General features: G+C 39.1%; 1 protein-coding gene across 2 annotated transcripts; it reads right to left on the reverse strand.

The window, feature by feature from the left end:
* Positions 1-58: 58 nt before the first annotated feature.
* On the reverse strand, positions 59-27,979 carry LOC131591746 (alpha-aminoadipic semialdehyde synthase, mitochondrial-like). 2 transcript variants are annotated; one of them, XM_058862766.1, is made up of 24 exons: positions 27,853-27,979; positions 25,814-26,034; positions 24,545-24,721; positions 23,821-23,905; positions 23,024-23,091; positions 22,764-22,910; positions 21,465-21,543; positions 21,249-21,376; positions 20,930-21,078; positions 19,756-19,878; positions 19,494-19,605; positions 18,910-18,969; positions 18,750-18,817; positions 15,038-15,159; positions 12,719-12,848; positions 11,763-11,873; positions 10,389-10,497; positions 9,871-10,011; positions 7,799-7,966; positions 5,667-5,762; positions 3,905-4,020; positions 3,639-3,727; positions 3,142-3,318; positions 59-2,610 (listed from the first exon to the last, which is right to left on the reverse strand). In XM_058862766.1, the coding sequence occupies exons 2-24, from the start codon at positions 26,024-26,026 to the stop codon at positions 2,492-2,494; spliced, it is 2,787 nt and encodes a 928-aa protein (XP_058718749.1). In that variant the 5' UTR covers positions 26,027-26,034; positions 27,853-27,979; the 3' UTR covers positions 59-2,491. The 2 variants fall into 2 exon arrangements, with proteins under 2 accessions (XP_058718749.1, XP_058718748.1); XM_058862765.1 differs by lacking the exon at positions 27,853-27,979 and having other exon boundaries at positions 25,814-26,170.

Here is a 27,979-nt window from a genome sequence, read left to right on the forward strand (position 1 = left end):
AAATCCCACTCAGGTACATCTTATTATTAGACTGTAGAGACAACATGACAAAAAACCAGAGGATTCCAGATTTATTTTTCAAGCAATCTCATGTATAAGATACAATTATCTTACCAGTAATATGCAAAGAGAACTGAGAAGTATAATCTTCATACAAAAAGATAAGCAATAAATTCATTTAAGTCTAAACATAGAAAACAAGAAAACAAAATGCAGAATTGCACTGGAAATTAGAAATATATTCCAATATAAAATGTTTCAAAAATAGTAGCAGTGTTTCTTGATGAAAACACTGCAGTGCTCATTCTTTAATGCTCCAAAATATTAGATACTTGTAAAAAATTCTGATTTTCATGCCACACTGCACTTCCAAGGCAGAAAAGCAAGTACGGTACATGCATATATACAGAGGAACAACTCCATGGCTGTGTATTTGTGGGCTAAGCGAGGGAACAGAGAATTCTCAAGTAAAATCCTGGACTCACCAAGCTGGACTGGAAGGGACCAGCAGATACAAATATAACTTTAACCCTTATTTGTAGGCCATTAATCTACCTGGAGGAGGAAGCAGCAGAGAGCAGAATATTCATTGCAGGCTCCATCCTTGCCCCAGCTGTGTCTAACAGACAGACAACAGACCAACAGCCTGTTACCAACAGTAACATCAATGGGAAGCAAAACATCTTTATGGAGACAGGATTTTGTGTGATATATGCATGGATCTGTAACAGAATCCAAATTTGACATTACTTTAAAAAAGCATTGATTCAGTATAAAAAGTCCTTCTCTTTCACAGTAACACTCTGCCCTTCTTTCTCCCTTCGGATCCTTTCACCTAGCTCTCTAGCAGCTGCTATTTCATTGCATCTGCACAAAGAAAATCCAAATCCTGAGTTGCAAAACCTGGAGATCAAAATTTGAATTATTGTTATGGCTGCTTTTCCTACCATGCAAAACAACACCTGGAATTCCAGCCTCTTGGAACTGTGATTACAGCACTGGTTCTCAGGAAGGAAAAGGCTGTGCGTTTATCAGCAAAGTGCATTTGTGAGCAAAGCTGAAAGCAGTTTCCTGCATCAGTATGCAGCTTTAGAAAAGGCAAGCTCTAGGCAGGTGCACAGGTACCAGTGCAAATACAACCTGCCCACAGCATTATACCTCACAGACCTGACTGGTGAAGTCTAAGCCATGTTTAGACTTGCAAGGTGGTGTAGAAATCCCTAAGCAGAAGCCAGAGAAGCCACCCTGAAATGAAAGGAGGCAACTGGTGCTATGTTACAGAGAAGCTGCACTTGGGCTAAAGTTCAGTTCCGGACTGATGTGGCTAAACTGCAGCTAGAGCAGGGCTGACACATCTGACAGCACAGCACTCAGCAGCAAATGAGCTGATATGCTGGCAAACTCTGTCAGCCTAAAGTGACAGTGCTCTGAGTAGTAGGCAGAGGTTCACAAGTGAATGCTTCAAAACCATGAAAGCAGAAGGACAGAAGCTAACTCAAAAAGTGGCAATTTCAACCTCTAAACATAGTGCATTCCAAAGCTGCATGTACTACACAATGTATTCCCTTTGTAACAGTACTTAACCTGGATGAGGCACGCAGTGTAAGTGGGAAGAGTAAACACGTCATTTGGAGCGTCTTCCAAGCACAGTAACTGTGTTCTATTTCAGACTGCCCTTCCTAGCTGCAGAGCCAAATATTAATGTGCTCTCTCCACAGCACAAGGCAACATTTAACAGCAGGTATTTCAATATATTGCAACCAGCTTGCACTCTGTAACAAGAAAGGCTATGGGGGGAAGCTGGCTTTAAATTTCCTCCCTCCACAAACTAATTTAAATTTACATTCATTATAAAGTGATTTAAAAATATTAAGATCTAGGTTTCAAATATTTAAGAACTGAACATTTTCAAGATTTAACAGGATCTTATTTGCTAGTAGTGCAGAATTTCTAAGCTATTTTTTGCATATTGTTATTGTGAAAACATTCATGAATACTGCTAAAGTGAAAGGGACAACCAGACTTAAAATTTAAGTATCATGTTCATCTCCATTTTTCTGAAAAATTATTTTTACCACATGAACAATCAAACTTCATCAGTGGAGTTCATTACCCAGACTTTTCCACCACAAAATATTCCACTAATAGATTTTTCTTTCAGCTTAAATTTGTCACAATAACAACCCTATAGACTTAGAAGATAAACTCTAATAACAATAAAAAACCCTTCTGAGATATTTTAGAAAAGATATAAGTTCTGATTGATGCTGAAACATGTACATAGAAGTTTAAGAATTTTAAGAGGAAAATATCACAATCTGTGAGTATCTACGGCTTCTACATCAAGCCTTGTGGCGGGTTCTATGGAAGGCAACGTTTGTGTATGAAATGGCAGGTCTTAAATGCCCTTAGCTGGTCCAAAGTGAGATTCTAAAAGGGGAGGTGGGGGAACCAAAGGAGGCCAAAACCTGATAAAAGCCACAGTTTTCAGTTACTGTTTGATAACGCTGCGAGTGCTGTACATAATGCCTTCTGCCCGAACGCGCTCAAGTATTGGCCCGTAAACATTCTTTGTCAACGGTATGACCATGCCTTTGGCAGTTATTTCACCTGAAATAAAGGCAGGAAAAGGACACTTAGTTAGTGTTAGTAACTAACACTAGTAGTTACTAGTTAGTAGTAACTAACTACCAGTGTTAGTGAGTTAGTGCTCTACCAGGTTTATTTGGAAAGGCTTTGGTAGCTGCACAGTGGGGATTTTGTGGGCAAGGTGGGGGTTGCTGTGCTGGACACAGCCAGATCGATGTGCAAGGAACCGCCGAGTCATTCAGCCCTGTGACATAATCAATTATAATTTATCATGCTAAAGGTTTTCTCTACACTACATTTAATATTAAATGTAACACTTAATATTAAATGACTTAAAAATCTTTGTGGATTAAGCAGTAAATTAAGAGTTGTCATTGAACATCTGAACATCCAAACATGCAGATTAAAAATTCCTGTAAATAAGACAGGAAGAGTCTGACAAATTAAAAAAAAACTACACATAAACATACAAAACACTATATATTTACCTTCTACAGGCAGGAAGATACAGAGGATTGAAATACTGTTACTGAAGATGGAATAGCCACTTACCATCTAGAACCATTTTAGCAGCAATAGCTGCAGGGTATCCTACTGTTTTAGCCATTGCAGAATATCCTTTGTTATCCCCATAGACCACCAGATCAATAAATTTGTCTTCCAAATGGCCAGAAGGATGCCTGAGACCTATTTCACTTCTCATAACAATCATATCTCTCTCTCCAGCACCTAAAAGAAAAGCACACAAACTATTCATTACTTGTATTTCAGTCATATCGAGATGAGGTTCCTGAAGAGCAAGGCACTACACATACACAGCAGGTAAATCAGGGAATGACTGAAGGCAAGAACTATTATGGAGGAAAGAATACTAAAATCAAACTAAAAGTGTAACAGGGAAAGGATAAATTGGGGAAGTAGGGAACATCACAATACAGTAAAAACCTATGATGAAGGTTTACTAACTAAGGTGAACAAACTAATCTAGTTAAGGCTTATAAAGGATATTGCCTTGTTCTGCTCAAACCCATGAAGAATTTATCACATACCAAAGGGCAGCTTCGTCTCCATGTGCTTTGCAAGAGCCCCTACAATGGAATCTGCTGCTGGAACCAGTTCATCTCCCAATAAACCTAACCTGGCAGAAGAAATTAGAAAGTCTTAGATCATTGCCTCTCAGCAGCTTCATCTCAGTTTTTTAATTTCCAGCTGTCTGGCATACCAGTTTAACAGTCTTAACATGAACCAAAATGGCTAGAATTGCAAACACTTCTTTTTTTATTCTTAAACTCTCAAAATCTTTGGAACATTTTACCATTCCACTGCTTCCAGCTGACTTTTGTCCTTCTCCAGTTTGCTAAATACAGCTTCTCTAAGAACATTGGGCTCAGCAGGTGACTTAATTCCAACCAGTATGCACATGAGCTCTTTCTGTTTGAAAACAAAAAAGTTCATGAAGGCCTGACATCTGTTCCCACTCCACCTCAATCAAGGTTTTGAGAACCAGCTACTCCACTAAGATCAGTTAAAATCCAGGACTTCTGAGAAGACAGCTTATGTGTACTGGGAAAGTGAGAAAGACTGAGAATTTTAATCACAGCAGGTGAAAATACGGATTATCTTTTCCTAAAAGTCTTTATACCCCACCCCTCAGCTACTTCCCCCTACGTTTTAGTCTTATCCCTTTCTCTGGCAGCAAAGAAAGAACATAGAAACCTGCATAAACAAGGAACACTAGAAGAATATTAAGATGAAAGAGAAGACTGACAGAGGGAAAACTCAGAGATAGGCTATCTCTCAGTTTGTCTAGAAATGGAGAACATCCCTTCCAAAAGGAAGAAAACAGACCAATAAGATGAACAAGGCTCTGGCAATCCTGTATTACCAAAGAGATTTCTCATGATACTTGTGCATATCTGAAGGCCATTTTGTGCCACCTAGATGCTTATCATTGCTTGCTTCATTCACAGCAAAGTGGATAATAAAAAGAACTATGAGCAAGATATAAAATAAAGAGCAAGATATGAAATAAGCAAGAACTGCAGAGTCTAAAAGCTCAGGTTAGCTCATCTCTTCTACTTCTCTGGCAGAGTAGGTAAAGGAAAAGTATCAAGATGTAAAAACATTGCTGAAAACATATTTGCAGTGAGAATAATGAGTTTATAGCTATTTTTACAGATTACATAACACTGTAAAGTATACAGTCATTAAACATTAGTCATATAATCATTAAGGCTAGAAGAACTGGAAATTCCAGCCCTTTTTACAAAGAAAACTTGAAAATATCAACTCTAAAACTGAAAGTAGACAAAAAAATAAAAAAAAAAAAAAAAAAAAAAAAGTAATTCCAATATGGCCACCCTAAAACTCCTGGAGTTTGCTTATCTTCCCAATACTATATTATTCAGAGACAAAGACTGTGGCGTCTTCACCTTCCGCTTTCTTGGTTCTGAGAACACTCAAGACATTCTTCAGCTCTCTTCATCCCATACTGAAATATGAAATACCCTGTTTGTCCACAGAAACAATGAAAATGTTGATTGTCAAATGTAACAGCATCACATCAGAGTCATGTCTTGGCTGAGATAAAGATGAAGTAAGGCACCCAAAAATCAAGAGAGAAAAGCAGCATAACAGAAGAACAAAAAAATGCTTGTATAGATTTTCAACAGAAAAAAAATGGTAATATACTCCTTTATGCACAATCTCTTCCTCCTTGATGCCCTAAAAAATACTTTTACACTGAAGATCATCAGCCAGTAACAAAAAGGACACTCTAAACTCAGAGCACTGAGGACTAGACTGTGACTAACAAAAAACATAAGACGATTCACAAAAATATGGCCATGGCTTTGTCTAGCTGAGACCTGAAAGCCTCCAATCAGAGTCTGTCAGGGAACCTGTTACAGCACCTTATTCCATTTCTGCAGAAGAAAGTCTTCCTCATTTCCAGGAAAAAAAAAATCAAAGATCAGGATGCAGTACAAGATTCTCATTGCTAAGTACACCCAAGTCTAGCAATAGGAAAACCATCAATAAAACAGAGGACAAAAGGCAGAGTAAGCAAAGTAACTCACCCAGGTTAGAGGTGGCTTAGTTGAGTTTAGCAAAGGATAAGGATCTGGATTAATTAATCCGAGTTTTACAAAGCCCCCCATAGTTCTGGAGTACCCCTGAAATAAAAGAAAAACACCATTAAATATATTAATCACTTGAAACAGGTATTTCTCCTTGGTTTGAAAGTAGTGATAGACATAACTGTGGCAGTTTAGAATTATCTTCTTGGGAAGTCAGCCACAATAATCTGATGCCAGTGAGGTTACTGCCGCAGGGCAGTGTCTTCTCCAGTCCCCTCCACCCTTCCCCACTTTTCAATATATTTTTTTTTAATGGCTTATTCTGTCATCAATACACAGAGCACAATGCAGAACACTGTTCACCCAGTTTCACACCACTGTGATTGTGTGGACATCATATAGGCTGCTTTTAAAGGTAAGAATCCTGCGTGCTTATTTCTCATCTTCAGGAATATCAGACAGACAAAGTAGTAGAATGGTTTAAAAGGAGCTGCAAAGGCCACATTAGGCTGCAAAATGAAAGAAGTCTCAACTGATTTCTGCTTACTTTTGTTTTTATCCCATTAACATTCCCACACAGCTGCTGGATACCTGAGAGCACTTACATGCAAATTACTAGAAACACTAAAAAAGCAGAATGGAGGAAGTAAAGCACCCTGAAAGAAGACTAATTAAATTAGAAGTCACTTCCACAAGCACTAGGTTACCAGCTCAGATGGCCTTGCAGTGAGATCCTTCTGTGTGACACCTCTTTTTAAACTGACTCCATTAGCTATCTCAACTTAATCTCTAAAAGGCACTTCTAGGAGATGATTGCCTCTTCAGTGAGCAGATTGTTTTCTGCTCTGCAGCACAGCAGCATGTGCAAAGGGTCAACACTAACTTGTGTCCTGCTCAGCACTCTGTGCTGGCACATCAGTACCATGCAGGTGGAGGTATGGCAAACCTTTCCCCACAGCCCCACCAACATCCCCCCAGCCCAAAGTGCTGGCCCTGCTGTGGGCATTAAGAAAACAGCACTAACCACAGAAACAGCATTCTTGCAGCACACTGACAACCACTTGGAATGTCACCCTGACATTTTTGCAGTTCCTTGTGCTAGCACATACAAACGAAGAAAGTTTTAACAGGCACCAAATGGAAGAATAGATACTGTCAAATTAGGGTTTCACAATGAGATAGATGCCTCCCACATACTTTTACCTTCTGCAAAAGAGACTGTATCTAGACTGAAAAAAAAGAGAGCTATTGCAATTTATAACCCTTTTCCCCCCATACTGGCCTTCCATCTTCTTCCATGCCTTTATCTCCTCTCAGCAAGCCTCCCTCCCTCAAAAAAATCCTGTTGTATTGCAACAGAGGAATTAAGACAAAAAGGACATACACCTTCCTCAGGCTATGGACAAATAACAAACTTAAGCCTTGGCATAAACCTTAACAGACATAATACAACATGCATAAAAGCTTTCTCAAACTTTCAATATGGTTTTAGGTTTATTTCTTCTTAATGTATATTGACTGAAAAAAAAATTTAAAAAAAGAAAATCTGAAAGAAAAAAATATTTCGTTTGATTCTGCTTTGGACATCTAACAAATGAAAGGAAAAGACTCAATCAGTTAGAAGGAAAATACATTTGTCTCTTAATATTTTATTTAGCTGACCAAAATTAAAAAGCTCCTCAAATTTAGGATTTCTAGGTACTTAATGAAAAACTTTCTCAGATTGGTGGAAAAGCATAATTTTCTGTAAGATTTATGCATTCAATTTTTCATGGGAATTTAAGAAAACAGAATTTATTTATTTTTTTAATGTTTTTATTGATCTGACACCAGATACAGAGCCAGAATAAAAAGAGGAAACACAGACTATGCAAGACAACTGACCAGCTGTCTAAAATAAATAAAACTATATTTCCATTTTGCAACAAATACCTGTTAAATGCAGCAAGTAAAGCTACATTAAAAATGAAATAACTGCTTTTGGTTTTCTCTCAACTGGCATAATGGGGAGCTCATAAATAGCAAGTGCAGGCCTATAAAAAGCTGAGTTTTAAATACACAGTTTTCTTGAAATTACAACATTCATCTCTTGAGGAAAACAATAATTACTGATAATAACACCAACAACCTACTTTGTATCTTAAGGTGCCTCTCAGTAAAGTGCGAGCTGTCTGAATACCGTATGGCTCAGCATATTTTGTACTGTCTCTGTTAGGAAATCCTTCAAGGTTTAATCCTGGGAAAAAATCCATCGGAGTAACAGAATCCAGTAAAGCTCCTCCAGGTGGAATATTGATAATCTAAAGTTTGTGAAAGAACAGCAAATATTATTTTGGTGCAGTCATATTCAACTTATTTTAGAACAGATAAGACAAAGTATGCTCAAAAACAGGAAAAACATGTTTGGTGTTCCAAGTGCAAACAAAGGCCCAATCTAAATAAGGCAGTTGCCCAAGCCATTTAATCATATCTGGTGCAGGAAGAGCAGGCAATGTGTCAGCCATTACTAATCAAAGGGCTAAAACAAGCCATGTTCTTCTCACACACAGTTAATTCCTGCTGTACTTATATTAAAACAGCAGGTTCCCATTTCATTTACATTAATGTAATTTTGGAGTATGTCCATAACTGCACCAGTGTGAAGGGAGATTCTAAGCATGAGCTCCCTGCTTTCTGGTCAAATAATTTATTATCTTGTTTAGGTTTTGTTTGATGCTTTTTATATGGGAGACAAGGCAGACATAAACAGAATCATGGATGTTTGTTCCTTTTTTTCAAAGATTAAAATAAATCAAGTGACATCACATGGATATAAAATTACTGCCCATGTGTATCTTTACTTGAAGCTACAAAGCACCATGGAAGGAAAACAAAAAATCTGGGTGACTAGTTCTCTTACCAGTCCCAACCACAGCCTTGAACCCTGCTTCCATCAAGCAGCTAAAGCCCAGATCTGCTATGCAGCATCAATACAAATTCATTTTCTGATTTCTGAGCAAAGGGACGAAGTTTACTTATAGAAGAAATACTAAAGCAGTGAAGCTTGCTGCAATGCCTAAAGATCTTGTTGTGTTTGCCAAGCAAGAAAGGTGTGAGAAAGAATCCAATGGTCAAAGATAAGTATTTAGTGGCAAGAAGAAAAAACTGCAGAATTTACTGACAAGCTCATCTAGTGCTCTCATGATTCATTCATAGGCATGATCTAATTTTTCCTAGCAATGGGTGAACCAGATCAGAATCAAATTCAAAATATTTTAACATTTTCCAAGAACCCTTTTCAACTGAAGCTTATACTTCATTGCTTTTAAATAATGATCCAACAATCCCTGAATTTCTCCTTTCTTACTTCCATAAGAACAGTAGAGTGCCAAAATGTCATAAAACATAAAAGATTACATTTCAAAAGACTTCTAAGTTTTGCAGATCAAAGAGTTTTAGGCAACTAGCTAAACTTTATAGTGGTTATACAAGGCAGTCTCCTTGACAATTGCAGTAACTACTCTGAGCAAGTGACAGTGGAAATAGATAGTGCGGGGAAGCAGAAATGTGATAATGGCTTGCAAGAGCTTTGCACGAATCAATTACAATGTTTACATAAAACAGAAGCAGTGACATTTGTGAGGTTAAGTCTAATGACTCCTGCACAAACAGCAAAACAGAGCTTCTATAAACAGACCAAAAAGCATTTCACAAAACCCACTCAGTGATAAATTTGTATTACACATTGCACCAAAAGAAAAAGGAATCAAGTGCTTTACTATGCATAGTGCAAGTACAAAATGAAGCTGTTTGATTTATGAACACATAAGGCACTCTTACCTTTGTTTCACAGGGCCAAAGAAAGGGTAAATAAGTAGCAAAAGCAACACCCAACAGAATGGAAGTTGAACCCAGAAAAGTCAACTTTTCAGACCAAATCCAATGCTTTAGTCTTTAGGATAAATTCCTTCCTGGCAGTCAGTTTCCACATAGTAAGTAAGAATAAAGCTGGCAGCAGCTAGGTATCATCATGCTCCAAACATAGTGATATGCAATTATTTTTTTTTTTATTTTAAAATTACAAGTGATAAGTGATTTATGCAAATGGCTTAGGCAGCTGACTGCCACTGGCTTGAAAGTAAACACAGCACCTTTCAAGTCTCAATTCCTTCCTTAGCCAATTACCACAGTATGGTTTCAAATGAAAATATTCCCATTACTTCACCTCTCCATCTTTTAAATATGTAGCAGACTGAACTGTATTCAGCAACACTCCTTGTGGACTCCAGCTGAACTTGTATCTCAGAGGATTGTCAGAGTGCTCCGGAGCTGGTAGGCCACCGCAGAAAGAAGTGTATGATATAACCTGTCAGATTTATCCACAGGAAAAGAAACAGTGAAAAGACAGATCAAGATGCATAGAGATCTACGCAGCAAAATCCCCATCAGTTCTTAAGATTTCCACTTCTGTTCTGTTTCTGGCCAAATGGGCCAGATCAGAAGGATCTGAGGGGAGGGGACTGCCTGTAAAGGAGAGGAAACCAAAAGATACACTGGGGTAAGGCCATCTTAGTTGATGGTCTCCCCAAGTGAATTTGTAGCTATGAAATACAAAGCACCAGAAAAAGTAAAATATTCAGAGTCTGTTATACATCTGTGACATGCTCAAAACCTGTTTGGTTTTAAAAGAACAACTTTACCAATACAATCTTGGTAGAACTGTGCACTACCCGCTAACCTTACCGTAGCACCAACTTCTTTCGCCTTGTCAATACATTCCATCGCCAACATGTGATCGAGACCAGGATCCAAGCCCATTTCACTGACAACTGTAATACCAGCAGCTTCTACACTAAAAATAACAGAAATACAGAATCGTCAGAATATTCACAATTACTGGCCTATTCCATAAATCTGTCCAATCTGCCCAGTGAACCTTCTCTAACACAGTAAATTCTGGGCTCTGACTGCAGTTTGTGGGAATAAAGAAACAAAAGTAGATATTAAATCCTGAAAAGTGGCAACCATCTAAGAGCCTTCTAACCTTTGTTTCTCTTACTTCTCTGCACCCAGATGCTGGTGAAAAAATAAATTTCTACCAGCTACTCTATATCCCACATATCCTGGACAGAGCTATAAGGCAGGAAGGTAGTAATGCAGAGGGCAGAACAGAGCTAGTCACGATTGTCCTAAGGAGCTCTGACAAGTGTGATTAAAAGGTCTGCTTTCCACAATTACAAGTATTTGGGTTGTTTGTTTTTTTTCTTAATAGTTGCCCACAGTCCCACAGGAGTTTACTTATCACTACAAACTGAGGATTTCTTTTATTTTCAAAATCAATTTGTCTTTTGTGCTCTTTTAAATTTTTTTTCCTGACAGCATGCTGTATTCTCAATAAGAATGGTAGGAGCGGCCCCTAAATACCCCTCACTTTCTGCAACACTGATTCTCAACCAGTCTAGCTTTTTGTATCTTTTGTAAAGACACAGCACATACAATTCTTCACCTGAACACGCTTCATATTTTCCAGTACTGTGACTCAGAGGAGCACCTAGAAGAAGCTGCATACTCAAAAAACTTTCTAGCCTACCTAGTAAGTATGACAACAGACACATTAGAGTAGTTAGAGTTGTCACCAATTTGAAAGTTATACAGTGGGCATATCCAAAAGGAAAGCATGAAGGAGGAGATTACTATAGATACACTAAGCCAAGAATGAGTTTTTACAGAAGGAAGGCAAAGGACGACAAACAAGCTTGCTGGTAGAATATGACAGCACAGCTACTCAGTTTGAGTATCAGCCAAGCTCAAGCATTTTAACAGGTCTGAGGGAAGAGGAAAAAGCACGTTAACATGTAATAGGATAATGCAGGCAAAAAAAATACATTCCATTATTTAGAGCATTAATCTAACCAGGTTGGGGTATGCACTCCTTGCTCCACTCTGCAACATGCACCTTTGGGAAGGTTTCTTGGTCCTCCATCACAGAAAGAGAAGCAGAAAGAATTCAGAGAGCAGTGATTCACACTCAGTGTTGCAGGTGTAACAGATTACAAAATATTCAGATAATGCACTAAAAAGGAAGCAACACCAGGGAGATGCTGCTTTCACACCTACCTCTCCTGAAGTTCTTTCATGGCTGGTGTTAAGTAGCTGGCTGTTACCAAGTTCACTTTGTTGTCAATACATTTCTTAGCAACAAAAGGATGTGCCGAATAAGGCAGCAAACTACAAATGAAGGAGAATCATGCAACATCAAAATTCAACCAGTTACTTATCCTGTCACTGGAAAGACACTCAAATGTTTTTTGAATGCCTACAAAAGAGCTCAAGTACTAGCTCAAAAAACCAGTCATACCTACCTTGCCCTGAGCAGCTCCATACCTATGAAAGGGAAACACTACCCTATCAGGACAGCATTGTTGTATGCACTCAGAACAGGGCACTGAACAACAGGGGAGTCATTATTGAGACAGCATCTTTTGTCACACTTCTCTGTAAACCACAAACCACTGACCTCTTTCCAAACACATCTTCTAAACAAGCATGCTAGAGGTTTAGAAGATGCAAAACTGAAAAACCATTCTTGAGAAAGCTTGCATTATAAAGATCTTGGTGAGCTACTTTGAGAAGCAACATTCATGACACCCGTGGCAAAAGAAACAAATGGCAAGCACTGTGAAGTTCCTTCCCTGTATCAATATCTGGAATGTGTTCTTTATTAATGGGATATTCAGAAGAAATTACCAAGTTGTCAGAATTTTGCCTCCCCTTGTGAACATGAAAGTTGGATCCCAGGGACACATAAGCTTGTGGATGCAAACAGCCCTTCACATTAAGAAGGGAGTCCACCTAACTGGCAAACACTTCTGAAGAAGTCAAAACCCCTTTTAAAGATCTGATGCCCCACTACATGAGAAGGCAGCAGCCAGTTACAACTACTTACACACACAAATATGACCCCACATCTTGGCCATTAAAAATGAAAGTTTATGCATTGATTTCAGTCAGTCAACTAAAAGAAGCAGCATGACTTAGGGTTGAGCCTATCACGTTTTACACAGAAATCTGACCTGATCACAAGGTCGTGTTTTTTCACCAAAGAGGACAGCTTTTCCTCATGCTTAAGGACATCCATATGAACTGGAGTAACATTTCTGTACTTCGTTGTCAGTTGTTCAAGTTGCTCCTTCATGACAGATACTGTTTGAAAAATAAAACAACAAACTGTTACCTATAGATGAAGCTAAGTTCAAAGCACACCCATGTATAATTGTGACATATTTCCCAGAGAGAAATAGATGCATGCTTGTTTTCCTTCACTAACAGTTGAAGAACAATCAGGAATTTAGTAAACAAATGTGTTCAGAAAAACTTACTTGATCCCTCATTCCACACATTTAAATAGGAATATTTCAAAACTCTCTTTCAATACACTTTAACAGAATTCCTATTTACAGTTAAGAACAGCTTAATAGCTTAAAGCAAAAACAAATTCACAACACCATTTTTAACATGACAAAGATAGAAACATTAAGCTTTAGCTTAAGTCAAGTGTGAGTAAAAAGTTCAAACTGACTACTTTTAATATTTACGTATGGCTTAGTCCTCCCAGTCCCAAATACCATATTATAACTAAATGGGATAAACCCAGTCTCTGCCTGCCTACTCTTAACTACTGTTATAAAGAAAGCAGAACTGAAAGACATCCACAATACCACCACCAGTATTTGCCACCTCTGACTGATTTCCATCCCAGCTCACCATGCTGCCAGCACAAGCCAGAAAGAACAAAAATGGAGTAACCAAAGAAGAGAGCACATGGAACACAAGCTTCTGGGAGATAAAAAGGCATCAGCACTTACCATTATAAGGAAAGCAGAATTGAAAAAGAGAACCACAGTAACACAACCAGTATTTACTACATCTGACTAATTTCCTTTCCCAGCGCACTATGCTGACAGCACAAGCCAGAGAACACAGTCAGGAAAAAGGAACGGTCAAAGAAGGCAGCAGGCAGGGCACAAGCTGATAGAGAATTAAAAGCATCTGTGCTTCTAAGTTAGGGCCTTATTTCCTTATGGCCTTTCCACAGTCAGTGGGAAATAAACGTTACCATAAGATGATTCTCTATATCCTACAAATCAAATTGTGCTGCGGGAAAAGAGCTAGGCAAAATCATCTACAAATTCAAACTAAAAAAAGTTGAAGGTTTCTCAATTAAAGTTTTCGTCATCTGGATTTAAAGTGGTGTAGCGTAACAGTAGGAAACCAAACATGGCACTATGATGTGCACTTTGTGTTTTCTGCACCTCCCTGCCTGCTGTCAAATATTAAACAAGTAATATATTTATGTCTCTTTCCTTCTGTGCTATTTGTGTGTGTGTGCTGTAGAAACTGCATGTTTTTAAGGTACCCAGATAAGAGGCTATGTTTGTTCAGTGCCTGGCAAAACAAGTCTTCCAGTTCACCTGGTTTCTCTTCCTGCTACTGCACTGCAGGGAGTGGATGCAACCTCTATAGTGACAAAGGGATGGACACTGCACATTGCTCTAATCCTTCTCTCTTCCACCTCAGGCAGTGCTCATAACAAGGGTGCAGCTTTCCTTGATTTCCCCTCTTCTTCCTAGGAAATTTTTTCCCAGGGGTTAGAAGTGCTATGGTTATCACCATGAAGGGTAGCAAAAGCAGCCAAGTATGAAAGTAGCATAAAGAAAGAAAAAAAAAAAAAGGCAGTAACAACAACAATCAGCAGCAATAAAACTGTAAGTTTTAAGGGAAACCACTTCCCAGCAAAGTATCTTTCAGGCAAGAAGGCAATAGAGCCTGAGTTTTAGGTCTGAAGTCCCAGAATCAGGGTGAAGTCATCATTAAGGCTACAGAAGGGGATTACTGAGATACCCAGCCTGAAATATGCCACAGATAAAATGAAAACAGAGGAATAAACAAGTAGGCATTTAGTGCTCATGGGAAGGTCAGGGTCTATAGTCTTACCACCATGACACTCGTTGTAAGAAAATCAGACACTTCACTCATACAGATGGAGAATTTTCATATTCTTGTTTTGTGAGGCTGAAAACACAGCCACATACCAATAAAGTGACTATCTACAAAACCAATCCCAAGCCTAAAGCAGGTTAGAAGGAAAAAACATCTAAACATCTAATTTCACACATGCAAACAGTTAACTTTTAACATGGCTATGTCATTTTAAAATCAATTACATAAATTCAAAATGCTCACAAAGCTACAAAACCCTTTTCTGCTGTGAGTAATAACAAAGATTTTCTTTATCTCTTCTCAGAACCACGTCCATTTATTATTTATGAGAAGAGTTCTGACACATGCTTCAGTGAGACATAATACTGAAATGAAAACAATTTCTTACATACCAACTGTGATGTCAATGTTGGAATCTCTAGTGAGATATTCAAGCACAGGGCCAGAAACATAGCCAGATCCAAGCAATAAAACCCTCTTCTCATCACCCATCTTCAGTGACTGAGCCTGTTCCCTAGAAGGTGTTACAGGCAAAATTAAAAATCACACAGAAGGAAACTGTAATCTGTCAAGGTTAACAGAATAAGTATTTTTTAGTAAGTCTACAAACAAAGAGCTCTATTCAGACCAGGAGTCGATCCAGGACTATCTAGTACTGCTTCCATTCTCCTGCTGCATAACTTCTAGATTCTTTCCTCTAACATAAACATGATCAAACCCATCAACATTCCATTCCCACTGCCTCTCCGATTTCTTCTAGCTGTTAATGAAAACTCTCCTCAGTTGTATTTTTCCCAATGGCCAAATTACTGTAACCTGACAACTTGGGGGCCACCAATGTCATGTCAGGGATTCCAGGCTCTGCCTTCTTCCCTTTACATCACAGGTAACAGTTTAAGGACACAAAATCATGCTGATGAAAGCATATTTTGTGTAAGTTATACTAGGTTCATATCAGTCCATCACAGGAACATGATAGTCAATAAAAGTCAAATAAAAGTTAATGCCCAACCAAGAAATCATCATTGCAGACAAGATTCAGATTTGAAAACCATCACAGTGTTTCAACCTAACTATTACTACTCTCATAAATAAATTTAAGTAAATCTGTTGACTTTCAGTATAAAATGTATTAACATCAGATTTTGCATTTCTTTCTGTCAACCTGAATAATGCACTCAGCAGTTGTTTAAATATGCTCTCAGAAATGTATGAATCATAGCAGGAACACACATTTTGGTAATTTATAATTAGTTTTCCTTCTAGCTTAAATTTGCATTAAGTTGTAAAATCAGGATTGTGAAACTGTCTAACATATGACTACATAGATAAAAACTATTTAGCAACAGCAAAAATTCAAGAAAGCTGTTCGCTGCCCTACTGTTTAACCTAATTAATGGAGACTGAGGTTTGGCCTTTCTTATCCCATACCCTGAAAATAAATTTCAATAAATAGGTAGGACTTTCAAAGATACAGTCTCATGGGAATCTTTATAAGCAAGAGCCTCAGTTTCCCCTTTGTCCACTAAGAGTTTATACCAGCACTGCAGATTATGCCTCTGAAAGAAAACTGATATTTATCTGACAAGACGATGTCCACTCTGCTGAAACCTGCTGACCTTAGAAGAGAACCAACCATATGTCTACTAGATAATATTTGGTTCAGGTTTTTGAGACTTCTCATGGCATGACCAAAAGTCAATGTTTTGGTTATATTTTTTCATTTCAAAAATGGTCATAACAATGATAGATGATGTAGAAGACTGCCAGAGCAACACCTAGTAGCAAGACAAACAGAGCACTACTGTCCAACCTAAAGCACAGCAGGAAGCATCTGAGTACATTTAGAGGCACAAGGCCTCAAACAATACCATTGAAAGACTTCTCTGAGTGGAGAGAATTAAATCAATACCAAATACATCTATATCATATATCTGAAGCCTATTGAATCAGTACTGTAAAGCTTGAATTATTCTCCAAAATTTCAGATGTTCCATCCTCCTTTCCTCCTATTTCAGAGCCTTTTTTAAAAGTTGTCCTTTTCAGATAATTGAATCTGAATGGTATGTACCAATGTATCAACTCTCTAATTCGAATTATTACTATAGATTACTGTAAATTTTGACCTTCATAAGTTTTACAGATTTGATTTTTAAAAAAAAAAGTTAAATCATGATTTAATGCATTCACAGCCCATTCCTAAGCCCATCATATCCTTTTATATTGCAAACCCAAGGACTTTCCTCCTCCTCCTCCTGCTATCAGAACATCTTCCACAACTGTACTCTTATGGGCAGATGAAGAGAAGAATTCCTCTCTATTCTTTAGGGAATGGAAGTGGTAGGTAGCTTGCAGTGTTGATGAAGGGGAAATTCTTATATGAAAGCAAGCTGGATTTTGCAATCCAGCTTGTCATATTTACTAAAAACTTTTCTAGGGCCTAGAATGAAGTCACACTTAAACACAGCATGTTTACTCTAGGACAGGCAAAAACATGAGCTGCCAAATGATCCATCAAGAATGAGAAAAGAATCTGCACAGCTCGATTATGCTTATTCTCTATAAATGGATTTAAATAACTCAGTTACAAATAAAATCTACATTGTTAATGTGATGTGCTTTTGCAGCTGTGAGTGAGAAACCAGTAGGACTTAAGAAGCAAGTAAAGGTGCAAAGATGAAGATAAGTTTGCTTGCTAAATCTGATGGCACTCAAGACAGCTCAGCTCCTACAATCTGGGTGTCCTAGGTCTGAAATGTTCACAGACTTGAAGAAGTATTAGCAATTAGTCTAAATAGAACCCTCAGAAACTAAACTGAGCATAGCATAATACTTTTCTAGAGTGGAAACAAGCCACATAATTCCTACAGGGTCTGAAAAAAAGTGCATCTCTATCTAAACCATCACACCCTAAGCAGTAAAACCCTTCTTTCATTTGTATCACCTCTGAAGTTTGCAAAATAAAGGAGGGTATTGTTAACAGGTCCTGCTTTTCTGATAGCTAGGTGAACAATACCAAGGAACAAATGAACATCACATGTAGCAGACAGATCTGCAGAAATATAAAAAATCTACCCAAAAAAACCACACTTGGAAATGAAGTCTCCAGATTCTCACGGTTCACACAAGACCATACAAGTGATTATGGAGGAATCTAAAAAAATCATACACATCATACTGTGTGAGGAATAAAAAAACTTTTTATTGACAAGCCTATTGAGGGTGTCTATCAAAGAGCACAGAACAAAAATCACTATGAGCTGAAGCCTCTGAGAAGCAAATAGCACATTACCTAGTGTGGAAAATTCACCAATAGCTCATCACGCACAAGTTCATAACCAGAAGTCACAAAGTTCCCAAAGGAAATTGCAGAGGTTTGAGATGCAGAAGTCAACACACCATGCTTTCAGTGAGTGCATTGCTTATAGTCAGACCAATTTAAATTTAATAAGATGTACAGTGTAGCTGTCACTGACCATGAACATGAACCCACTTATTGTGAAATTAACATTTTTAATATGTAATCTATAGATGTTTGTCAATAGTTAAGGGGGCAAGGGGAATGGAAGGGATGTGCAGGTTATTTATACTTCTGTTAGCTTAATTCACCCTAAGCTACCACTGGCACATAACTGCTGTGACAGGGTGTGGATGAAGTGGTAGTTGAATCTGTACATGCATGAATGTAACAAAAAGTCTCAGAGTCTCTTCAATGCATCCAGTCACAGAACAATGCTACACAGCACAGCACTTGAGCCATACAAGAAGTAACGAGATTCAAGGAATATTCAAGAGCCTTTTGCTTTCAGCCATTCCTTTCAAATGACTGTATGTTACATCCATTTCAAAAGGGCAAGGAGTAACAGAGTAATACTAGCATGTGGCTGTTTTCTGCCTCTGGTAAAACAGTTTTCATAATGCAAGAATGAGAAAAATGACCACTTTCTCAACTTCAGTGTAAGTTACTAACAACACGTGTTAATGATTTAGGCAATGTGCGTGAAGAATTAAGGAGGTCATCAACCTAGAGACATTTAGAGACAGAATGCAAACAGGGTGGCTTTTTAAATCCTGAATCAAATAAACTTTAAGAGCCTACATTACCTGCTCTCTCTCAGTTTCTGGATATATTGATACTTAGGTGTCAGTGAGCCATTGGATGCAATCACTGCCTGGAAACATATGAAACAGATTGGAGGGCTTTATGTGTCTGTATGATTCAAAGCAGGGGAAGACAAGAAGAGTGCCAAATTGCAAAACTTACATCTCGAACAACAGGTGAGTAATTCTGCTTTTCAAGAGGTTCTGAGCCTTCTGATAACAGCTATGGAGATAAGTTATTTCAAATCAGGTCATTTTATTGCCAAATATTTCTCAAAGTAAAACATTAAGATTTTAAGCAACATTTAAATGCATGCAACAATACCAGCATCTTGTATATTTGAAATACTTCTGGCTGCAATTAGCGTCACTTGACTTTTAGGAAAATACAGGAATTCAGACAGCAGCCTGACTGTGAGGGATTGTTGAGTGCCCAAGAAAATCAGATGTTTACATCTAGTGCAGGGTCCAGAAGCAATGAACTACCTGCCAAAGCCTGTTTTCTGCCTACATAAAGTGTTCTTGACAAATCCCTAAGACATTCAGGTCACTCATGTCTCATTCACATGTTTCCTTTTCAAAGGATTGCCTCAAGACTTCAAAAACCTTTTTCTTTTTTTGAAGTACAAAGTCAGTTATGTTCTACAGCAGATTCCTTTTGAATGTATACAGGAGACCAGAAAAGCAACAAATAAGCAGACCAAATTCTGAGCCTTTTACCTTCTTGTCAGATACATAAGATCTTACCATCTCTTCAATATAAGGGAAAAGCATATCCCCAAAGTACTCTGTTGCTTCTATAGGAAGCTGAGCTGGCAGATTGTCGATGGAACACATCAGAATCCCTGAGCCTTCAACACTGAAAGAGAGAAAACAGCTCTTCTAAAGTACTTCTTAGTTCCTGAAAGGTACCACCTTTCAGAAGTGTTACAAATGTATGATTTTTTCAATATAGTGTTTCACTCTACAAGCTACAATGGAAAACAATAAAAAGTAAGGGCTATCCCACCTGTCATGAGTAATATGCTGGTCAGCATCATACATACAAAATGGGTTGTCAATTGTTGTACACTCAGTCATAAATTCTATAGATCCTCCAGTATCTGCTGAAATGTCACATATGGCCAGAAGTCTAAAGCAATTAAAATAAAAAGACAGTGGAATAGAGCATTATACAATTTAGTAAGAAACACGGGTATAAAAGGTTACAAGTGAACAGGAAATAAAATAAATGTGAGAAGTTCTATGAGACTTGTAGCCCTCTTCATCTCAACCAATTTACAAGACCACAAAACACAAACAGTGGAATCCAGAAATATAATGGAAATTTGGCCCTATTGTAGTCATCAGGTTTGCATTCATATCAATATCCAATCATCGGTATCCAATTTCGTGGAAAGACTGACAGAATCCATTCACTATGATCTTTTCTCTCTATGCCGTGTGCTACCAATACCCCCCATTCATTTTCCATCTACCAACTCCTTCAAGATGTGCCTGTGCAATCCTGCATGAAACTAACTTCCCATCCTAAAAGGAAGCCTATAGAAGTGCGTGCCTCCTACCAGTTCACAGATAGCAGGTGAAGGTGGAGGATTCATTAGCCTAATGCACAATGTCTGGCTCCACTGAAGGTTAACTCTTCAACTATTTATTTGTCATGTGAGAGAAAGAAAAGTGTCAAGAGCTGGCAGAGAAGACACAAAGACCTGATTCTTCACCAGGATATATTTTCGTGTCCTCCCCAAATCTATGGCAGGGCTATTAGAGAAAGGGTGGCTCCAACCCCCACTGAAAGGAGACTAATCCTTCATTTGCACCCCACACTGCTCAGACATAGAAACTTCTACCAATACTGGTGCAGAAGGTACATTCCAGATATCACACTTTTGTTTGTATTGGATTCTGTACGAAGATCAGTGGCAGAACTACTTTTGAGGAAAGGCAGCTGATACCTGTTAATCATTTCTACTATGATCTTTCCAAAAACCCCAAACTGTGAAAACAAGACTGCAAAGCGCAAAAGAACAAGAGCAAAATCAATGGGGCACTGTAAAACATGCAAGAGGAACAATGCAAAATAAACGGAATCATTTACTGGATACTGTGGTGAAACTGCCTAACATTACAAGTTAGTTAATCATTGCGCCGCAAAATTGTTACAAGTGAAATGATTGTCTTACCTGTGTGGTAATTCAGGACAGCCATCCATTGCACCAGCAGCAGATTTAACTGGCACCAGCAGCTTCTGAGTGTCCTGCCGACTCAGCAAGCGAGGACTATTTTGCTCCCAGTAAATGCCATTAATTAAACAAGTTGTGTAGGGTGCGACCTGCAAAGAAAGTTACGGATGCCTGATGTTTTCACCTAGTACTTTAAGAAGCTGAAAACACCTGGTCGAGCATGTTAAGTTAATGCTCTCTCAGATGATGAATATGCAAAAGTGTAGTAAGTACAGACACTATAGAAAACCTTTCATAAAAGAACAGAAGAGATTCTCACATCAATGTGAAAGCGAGAAATGTAATTTTCTGGGTGTTTGTCATAGTCTACTGGATCATACTGTCCATCACGTTTCCTTACAAGATGATGGTGACGACTTAACACTGTTCCATAGACCTTCCTGAGATCTGAAGTTAAAAAAAAGGGAAAAAAAATAGCTTTTATACTTGGGCAAAAAGGGTTTCAGTGTTTTTAATCACTATTGTCACTGCATACCTCCAGATCTGGAAACTTCCTTTAACTCATGTGGTTCCACAAACTCACATGGGAGAGCACTGAACAGTTCTTGAGCACCCTGCAATCATGAAGTAGGATTTAGATTAAGTAGATCATAAATGTAATGTAACAGTACTCATTTGGTATTCGAAAACAAATATAAAATGCCACATACAAATCGATAGCCCTGCCAGAAAACATCTCCAGAGATGTACACACTGTTTCACAGGTACCCCTGTGTTGCCGCTAAAGATGAATAGATCACACGGACACAGCTTGAGGTGTGGTGAAAGGAAGAGAAAGTTTATTTCTTCTCCCAGGATTTACAGGTTTCTGACCATGGCCAGGGATTGGATGGTCAGGATAACACTTTCTCAACTGCACTGGCCGTGAGAGATGTCCATCACAAGACATGTAACAGAAGGAATGCATACATATCTATGTTTATAGTTACTGTCCTGGGAAAGTTCTTTAGAAACTATGTCAGCAAGCTCCAAAGCTTACCTAAAATTAAGCTGCCTGTGCATTATGGGCAAGGAATTGACATCATTCCTTACTACTGCAGAATGCCTAAACCACAATCCAATGCCTGGTTCTTATTTCTAATAGCTGAACTGGGAGGCCTCAACTCAGCCACAAGAGGGTTTTGCTGCCACTGTGAGAAGCAGCTTCTCCTTAGGAAAGATCCCTGAAGCCACTCCTCATCAGCCAGGCTGTTCTAAACGCCAGGAACTACAAGATGACTTCCCCAATGAACTGTGATCACAACCAAATGATTTTCAGACACACCATCCTTTTGGCTAGAAAGAACACATTTATGCAGGCAGCGATTTTACTTTATAGCTGGAGCCTTGTTAACTGATCTTTGTTGCCAAAACCAGGGGTAAGTCTTTTCCCTATGTCATTAGAGCTAAAATATGACATCCAGACATAAAAACTCAGCTGGTGCTGGAAAAAAATAATTAATTTCCCCATACTTTAATGGAGTGATTCATCTACCTTGTAAGCACAGAGTAAACAGTGGGGAGAGGGGGAGATAGAAATCATGCAGACTGGAAGAGAGGAGCGGTAAGATTTAATCCATGTTCATTGATAAGGAGTTAGCATGTCAGCTGGGTTAGGCATGATCTCATAGGAAACATTTCCATATATACTACTTAAAAATTGTTACTGGCAAAGGAAAATGTGAAGTCCAAGAAAACAAAATGAACCCATCAACCCACTTAACCTGATAGAGACCAAATGCTAAGAATTTCTATTAACAATAATATAGCATTTCACCTTGAAGACTATTCTTACCTTAGAAACATTACCAGTGCCCGTAAACACAAATGTTAAGGGCCCCACGGACTTTGGCATCAGTCCCAGTGAAATTTCATACCCGGCATCCCGTACTGCCTGCACAGCCTGACTGCTATTCCTGTAGTTATGTGCCATCCCAATGTGCTGAAATCAAAGACACAGAACCATCAAGATATTTTCCATAGTCAAATACAGATAATTAGCAGATGCCAAAATGTTATTTAGCTAAAGAAAAATACATATACACATACTCTTACCATGAAAGGAGTGTGATGACCCAGAGCTAAAAACCGTAAACCCAATCCATGTAGAATGTTGATCATTCCTGTTGTTAAAAAAACAGAATATTGGACTACCAGTTTTAATTACAAATATGCACAGTTAGAAACCGCAGAGACTGAAGCCTCAAATCATCCCAGATATTTTTCCCATGTTTTTATATTAATACTTTACTTCTAAAGAAAGTCTAGATAAAACCAGAGAAAGAGAAATTTAATAGCAGTCTGTGACCTTAAACTTGCTCTTGGCCCCCTATGCATTTAGGCACAATTTAATATTCAGATATCCTTTTATGAGGTGTATCCACATCACTGGATCCCAAAGAAGGAAATAAAAGAGTCTCCTGAAGAAACAGCGTTAAAGTTCAGTAGAAAGAAATCAGAACCATGCCACACAAAAATCAGATTAAATGCATAACAGTGACAAACAGATGTTGTTCAAGTTCTCGGGACTGACAGCAGCCTATTTTTTTTATCAAAAAGCCTAATCAGTTGATCTCTTGATACTTAGTCCGCTCCAGATAGTCCAATGCACAAACAGGACTTCAAGACAATAACATAAAATATTAGATTTGTCAGGAATCTACATGCCAATTTGACATGTTGTCTCATGAAAGCAGGAGGCACAAACCAGAATGGGAAAAGGCTGTTAAAAGCAAGAATTTAAAATGCAGTTAAATACAACTCGCAAGCCTCAGCTTTCAGGAAGCACAGACAACCAGAAGTTCTACAGGAGGTCACTTGTTGCAAGCCTGCCTTCACTTTATACACTATACCTGCTACACCAGCCCACTTTCCAAAGGCCACAACTCGCATTCCTTTATGATCGACCATTTTTTCATAGTCAAACAGTCGAATTTCCTGAAAATACACAGCAAACTGAGCATTAAAATTTTCAATAAATGCAGTTTGTGGCACATTGCACTCCCAGGAACTACATTTTCACATGACTTTGTCATTCTTCATGATACAGTCTGATGGGTAATATAAAAATATATCGTAATAAGATTTAAGTATAAAAATAAAAATGTAACAGTTGCAGTGAATTCTTGTTTGAAAGAGTCTCTGCACTGCCCATGCCCTCTTTGCACAGAGCTCCCCAATGTGCCACTCTAGCTGCTGCAAGCCCATTCACATCCTCTGCCAAGAGGCTGCTCATTTCTGCACGAACTGGCTGCCTTGCTCTGAAACGGCCAATATGCACTCCAGCTTAGTAATTTTCCAACAACTCTTCTCACTCAGAGAGAAAGAGCCTCTCTTGAGCACACCATGCTCACAACTTACCTGCCTTGTGCACATGAAGGGAGTAACACTGCAAACACAAGATCCTCTGAGAGCAAGAAATACTCAAGTTTCAGGAAAGGATACTGAAAACTCATTAGCCATCTACAAGTACATGTGGTGGAAGGAACCATACTAGGCAACAAGCTTTTCATCACACTTAAGCATTAAGTTCACCCCATGTTAACTGACAATGGTCTTCAATATGACATAATTTACCTGTCTTAAAATCTCATCCAAAAGGGGCATGTTTGCCTCTTGGGCTTTAATAGTGTGAGAGAAGAAGGCATAGTTCTTTTTAGGGATTAACTTATCCTCTGGAGGTCTCTTCACACCAATTATCAAAGAAGCCTCAGAAATATCTTCTTGAATAATGGCACCTGCTTTGACATACTCCTATGAAAGAGAAAAATCAAAGAAAATTTTTCTGTGTTTTTTTCTTATTCAGATCTCAGCATATTAGCAACAAGAACAGAGGAAAAATAAATAATTCTACCAAGCAGAAACAAGTTACTGCATGTGATAATACTGATTCACAAATTTCCTTGATAAAGAGGTATCAAGTATCAAATTGAATAACTATGCTATTATCCTATTATATGAGGCCAAATTATAATTATGTGTTAGTAAAGTACTACATCTTAAATTTACAGACTACAAAAAAGGATATTTTACTAAATTTAACGTATGTTGTAGTATTGCAATAATGAACAGTAAGGTGTTCAAATACTTGGAAATAAGTTTAGAGAAATATGAAAAATTAAAAAACTTGAAGTCTGATGACACATGATTTTATAAAATTGCATAAGCTCAAGTCCAAGCTGAAGAGCAATTTCTAAGGAAATGTGTTTACATAGTATGATCTGTGCTTTGATGCAAAAAATCATTAAAATTAAATTAAATTCAAAGGTGGTATGTGCACTAGGAATCACTTATTCCTTACTTTTGTTTCACTTTTCATCCGTTTTCTCAGTTATATTACAGCAGAGTATTACTGCTGCTACAAAAGCTGTAAAAGCTCTCTGTCCTGAAGCTCACAGCATTAAAGAAAAAAACTGTCTCCTCATTTCACATGAGGAATAGGATTGAAGCAAGAGTGGAATTCACCAGGTTCATCTTTCCTGTTCTTTTAACAGGGCTTTTTAGAGCTCCTGCATTCTCACAAACAGAAGACGAAAAGACCGATGTTAAAGGAATTCCCAAGCTTCTACTTCATGAGAACCTAGAACTCATAGGGAGAGTGATGACAGGACACAAAATTAATAAAAAAAACCTCTAAAAACCCACCATGGTGCCAATACAAAAGACTAAACAAATGACTCCTTTTCCTTTCCTCTAGCACATGACTCCTCATTTAGCAACAAAATTTACATGTTTCAGGGGGGTTTATATGTTTTCTCATTAATGGCCTTTGAATATTATTTTCCCCGTACCATGGTTAACAACTGCACTATGATTTTGCTTGTGTCTCTCAGAACAGGACCTTACCTTTTCATGGATGGCTCTCCGGTTTGACGGCTGCACCAAGACCTTGTATCCCATCTTTGTCAACTCCTTAACATGCTTTGGTGCTAGAGGTGCTCTTCTTTCCCAAGCATTGACATCTTCCCTCCTGATTGCCAGCACAGACTTACGATGATGCCAACACTTAGCGTGGTGGAACACACACCTACCATTTGTGTGACTAAAGGCTCGGAGCATGGTAAAGCCTGATGGCAGCAAAGACAAAGTAATAAAACAACACAGGCACATGTACACTTCAGACATTTTCTGTGTAAAAGTTCTGGTCTCCTTTAGCATCTGCTGTAAAACACAAACCAGATACTTCATACTCTAGTTATATCCTACTTTTGTGAGACATGAATTCAATTTCAGTGAATTTTGTTGCATCTTGGTCTGATGAGGTGTCCTTAGAGATGAATTTTAAATTTTAATAGTTGTTTTGATTACTGTAAAGGAAGGCTTTTGATGTGTTCTATGCAGCTAGTTTTTAACTACAAAGCTCAACAAGAATTCTGGAAACTTAAATTTTCCAATTTATTTCCCACCATAAATCATGCAAAGATCATCACAACTTGCATCAAGAACAGTCAGAAGTAACAAACACACAGAAAGCAAGCAGAACACAGGCTGGATGGCAAGCAGTAGATTTAAAGAGAAAGCCCAGCGCTAAGTATTTTTTCATAACTAATTCTTACACAGGTCAAAAACAGAAGATAAGGTCAAGACCTTAACTAGTGAGTAGCAGTCACCATATGTGCGATTAGAAACAACAGGTTTTCAACCTAATAGGAATTTTCTGCAAAACGGAAAAGCTTCACTAGAACAGATTCCCACTGCAGAGGAATTCCCCTTTATTTTCTATTTCATCCTTTTTGCTGCCAGTGAAGCCTACATGCTTATTTCTGCAGAGACACTGCCAGGGCCAGCATGAAGTATCCAGTAGCTAAGGTCTTCAGATACTCATGCAATTAAAAGATGTGAATCTCAAGAGATAGGCTTCAAGAATGTGAACTTTGTTTCCAACACAATTTTGACTGATAATACATGAATCTATATCTGAATCATTTGGAAAATCCTGTTTGTCCTCATGCCTCAAACTTGTAAAATCTCTATACACCTAAAGACTTCAGAGGTCCTGCTTAACTCCAGGCTTGCTGAAACAGCCTCCAGCACACATAGGACAGTGTAAAGGGAAGTGCTCAGACATCTACAACAGCTCCAAGAATGGTCTTCCTACCATGGCTACATTTGTCCACGAGCAAAGGTTAATGAACTGAAGTTGGAGGTATTTTGTGACACTTCTCTTCAGCATGCTAAAAGGGCTCTCAAAGAGCATAATGATCCCTCTCAAAATACAGGAAGCCTTGTCACACCATGTCACTATCTCTGCACACTAAAACATAATGATGAGAGCAGTTTGAACTAAAACACTGCATCTCATACCCAAGCCTGCAGTGAAGCAAATTCCCCTCCCACGGAGGACTTGCCCAAGGAGAGCAGTGACGCCTTCCAGCGGGAGTGCACTGCCCTGCACTGGGATCGCGGCTGTCCGGGCAGGGAGCAAATGCTCGGGTGACCTCTGGCAGGCCAGAAGTTCGTCTGCATGCCTCCCTCCCTGTGTGTGCTCAGGCTCAGCCACAGCGATATCTATATCCCCTCGTAAAAGTGAAACTAACTTCAGCATTCCAAGGCTGCAGCGCTGGGAACCCTCCCCGGCCTCCCCAGCACGCCGAGTGACCGCGGGGCCGCACGGCGCCGCTCCCTCCTCGCCGTGCCGGGAGCGGCTCACGGCACCCCATCATCACCGGGGCTGAGACAGTGCCGAGCAGCCCAGCGAGGGGCCGCCCGCCAGCAGGGGAGACGCGCGGGAGGGGGAAAAATCCCAGGAGAGCGGCAGGGAAAGGCAGAGGGGCGGCGGCGAGCAGGGGGAGAAGCGGTGTGAGCGGCCGGCGCCGCGGCGGGAGGGCAGAGGGCAGCGGGCAGCGCTCGCTGCCACCCGGAGCGCCGGGCAGCGCCGTACCTACCTCAGTTAGCGGGGCGGCGGGAGGCGCGGCCGGGCGGCCCCACTCCCTCCTCCGGCCGATGTCCGGCGGCGCCACCGCCCCGCACCGCAGCCAACCGCGAGCCGGCCGCGGGATACACCTCCCCGGC

This window comes from Poecile atricapillus, chromosome W (genome assembly GCF_030490865.1).
Source record: "Poecile atricapillus isolate bPoeAtr1 chromosome W, bPoeAtr1.hap1, whole genome shotgun sequence".
Classification (NCBI taxonomy): domain Eukaryota; kingdom Metazoa; phylum Chordata; class Aves; order Passeriformes; family Paridae; genus Poecile; species Poecile atricapillus.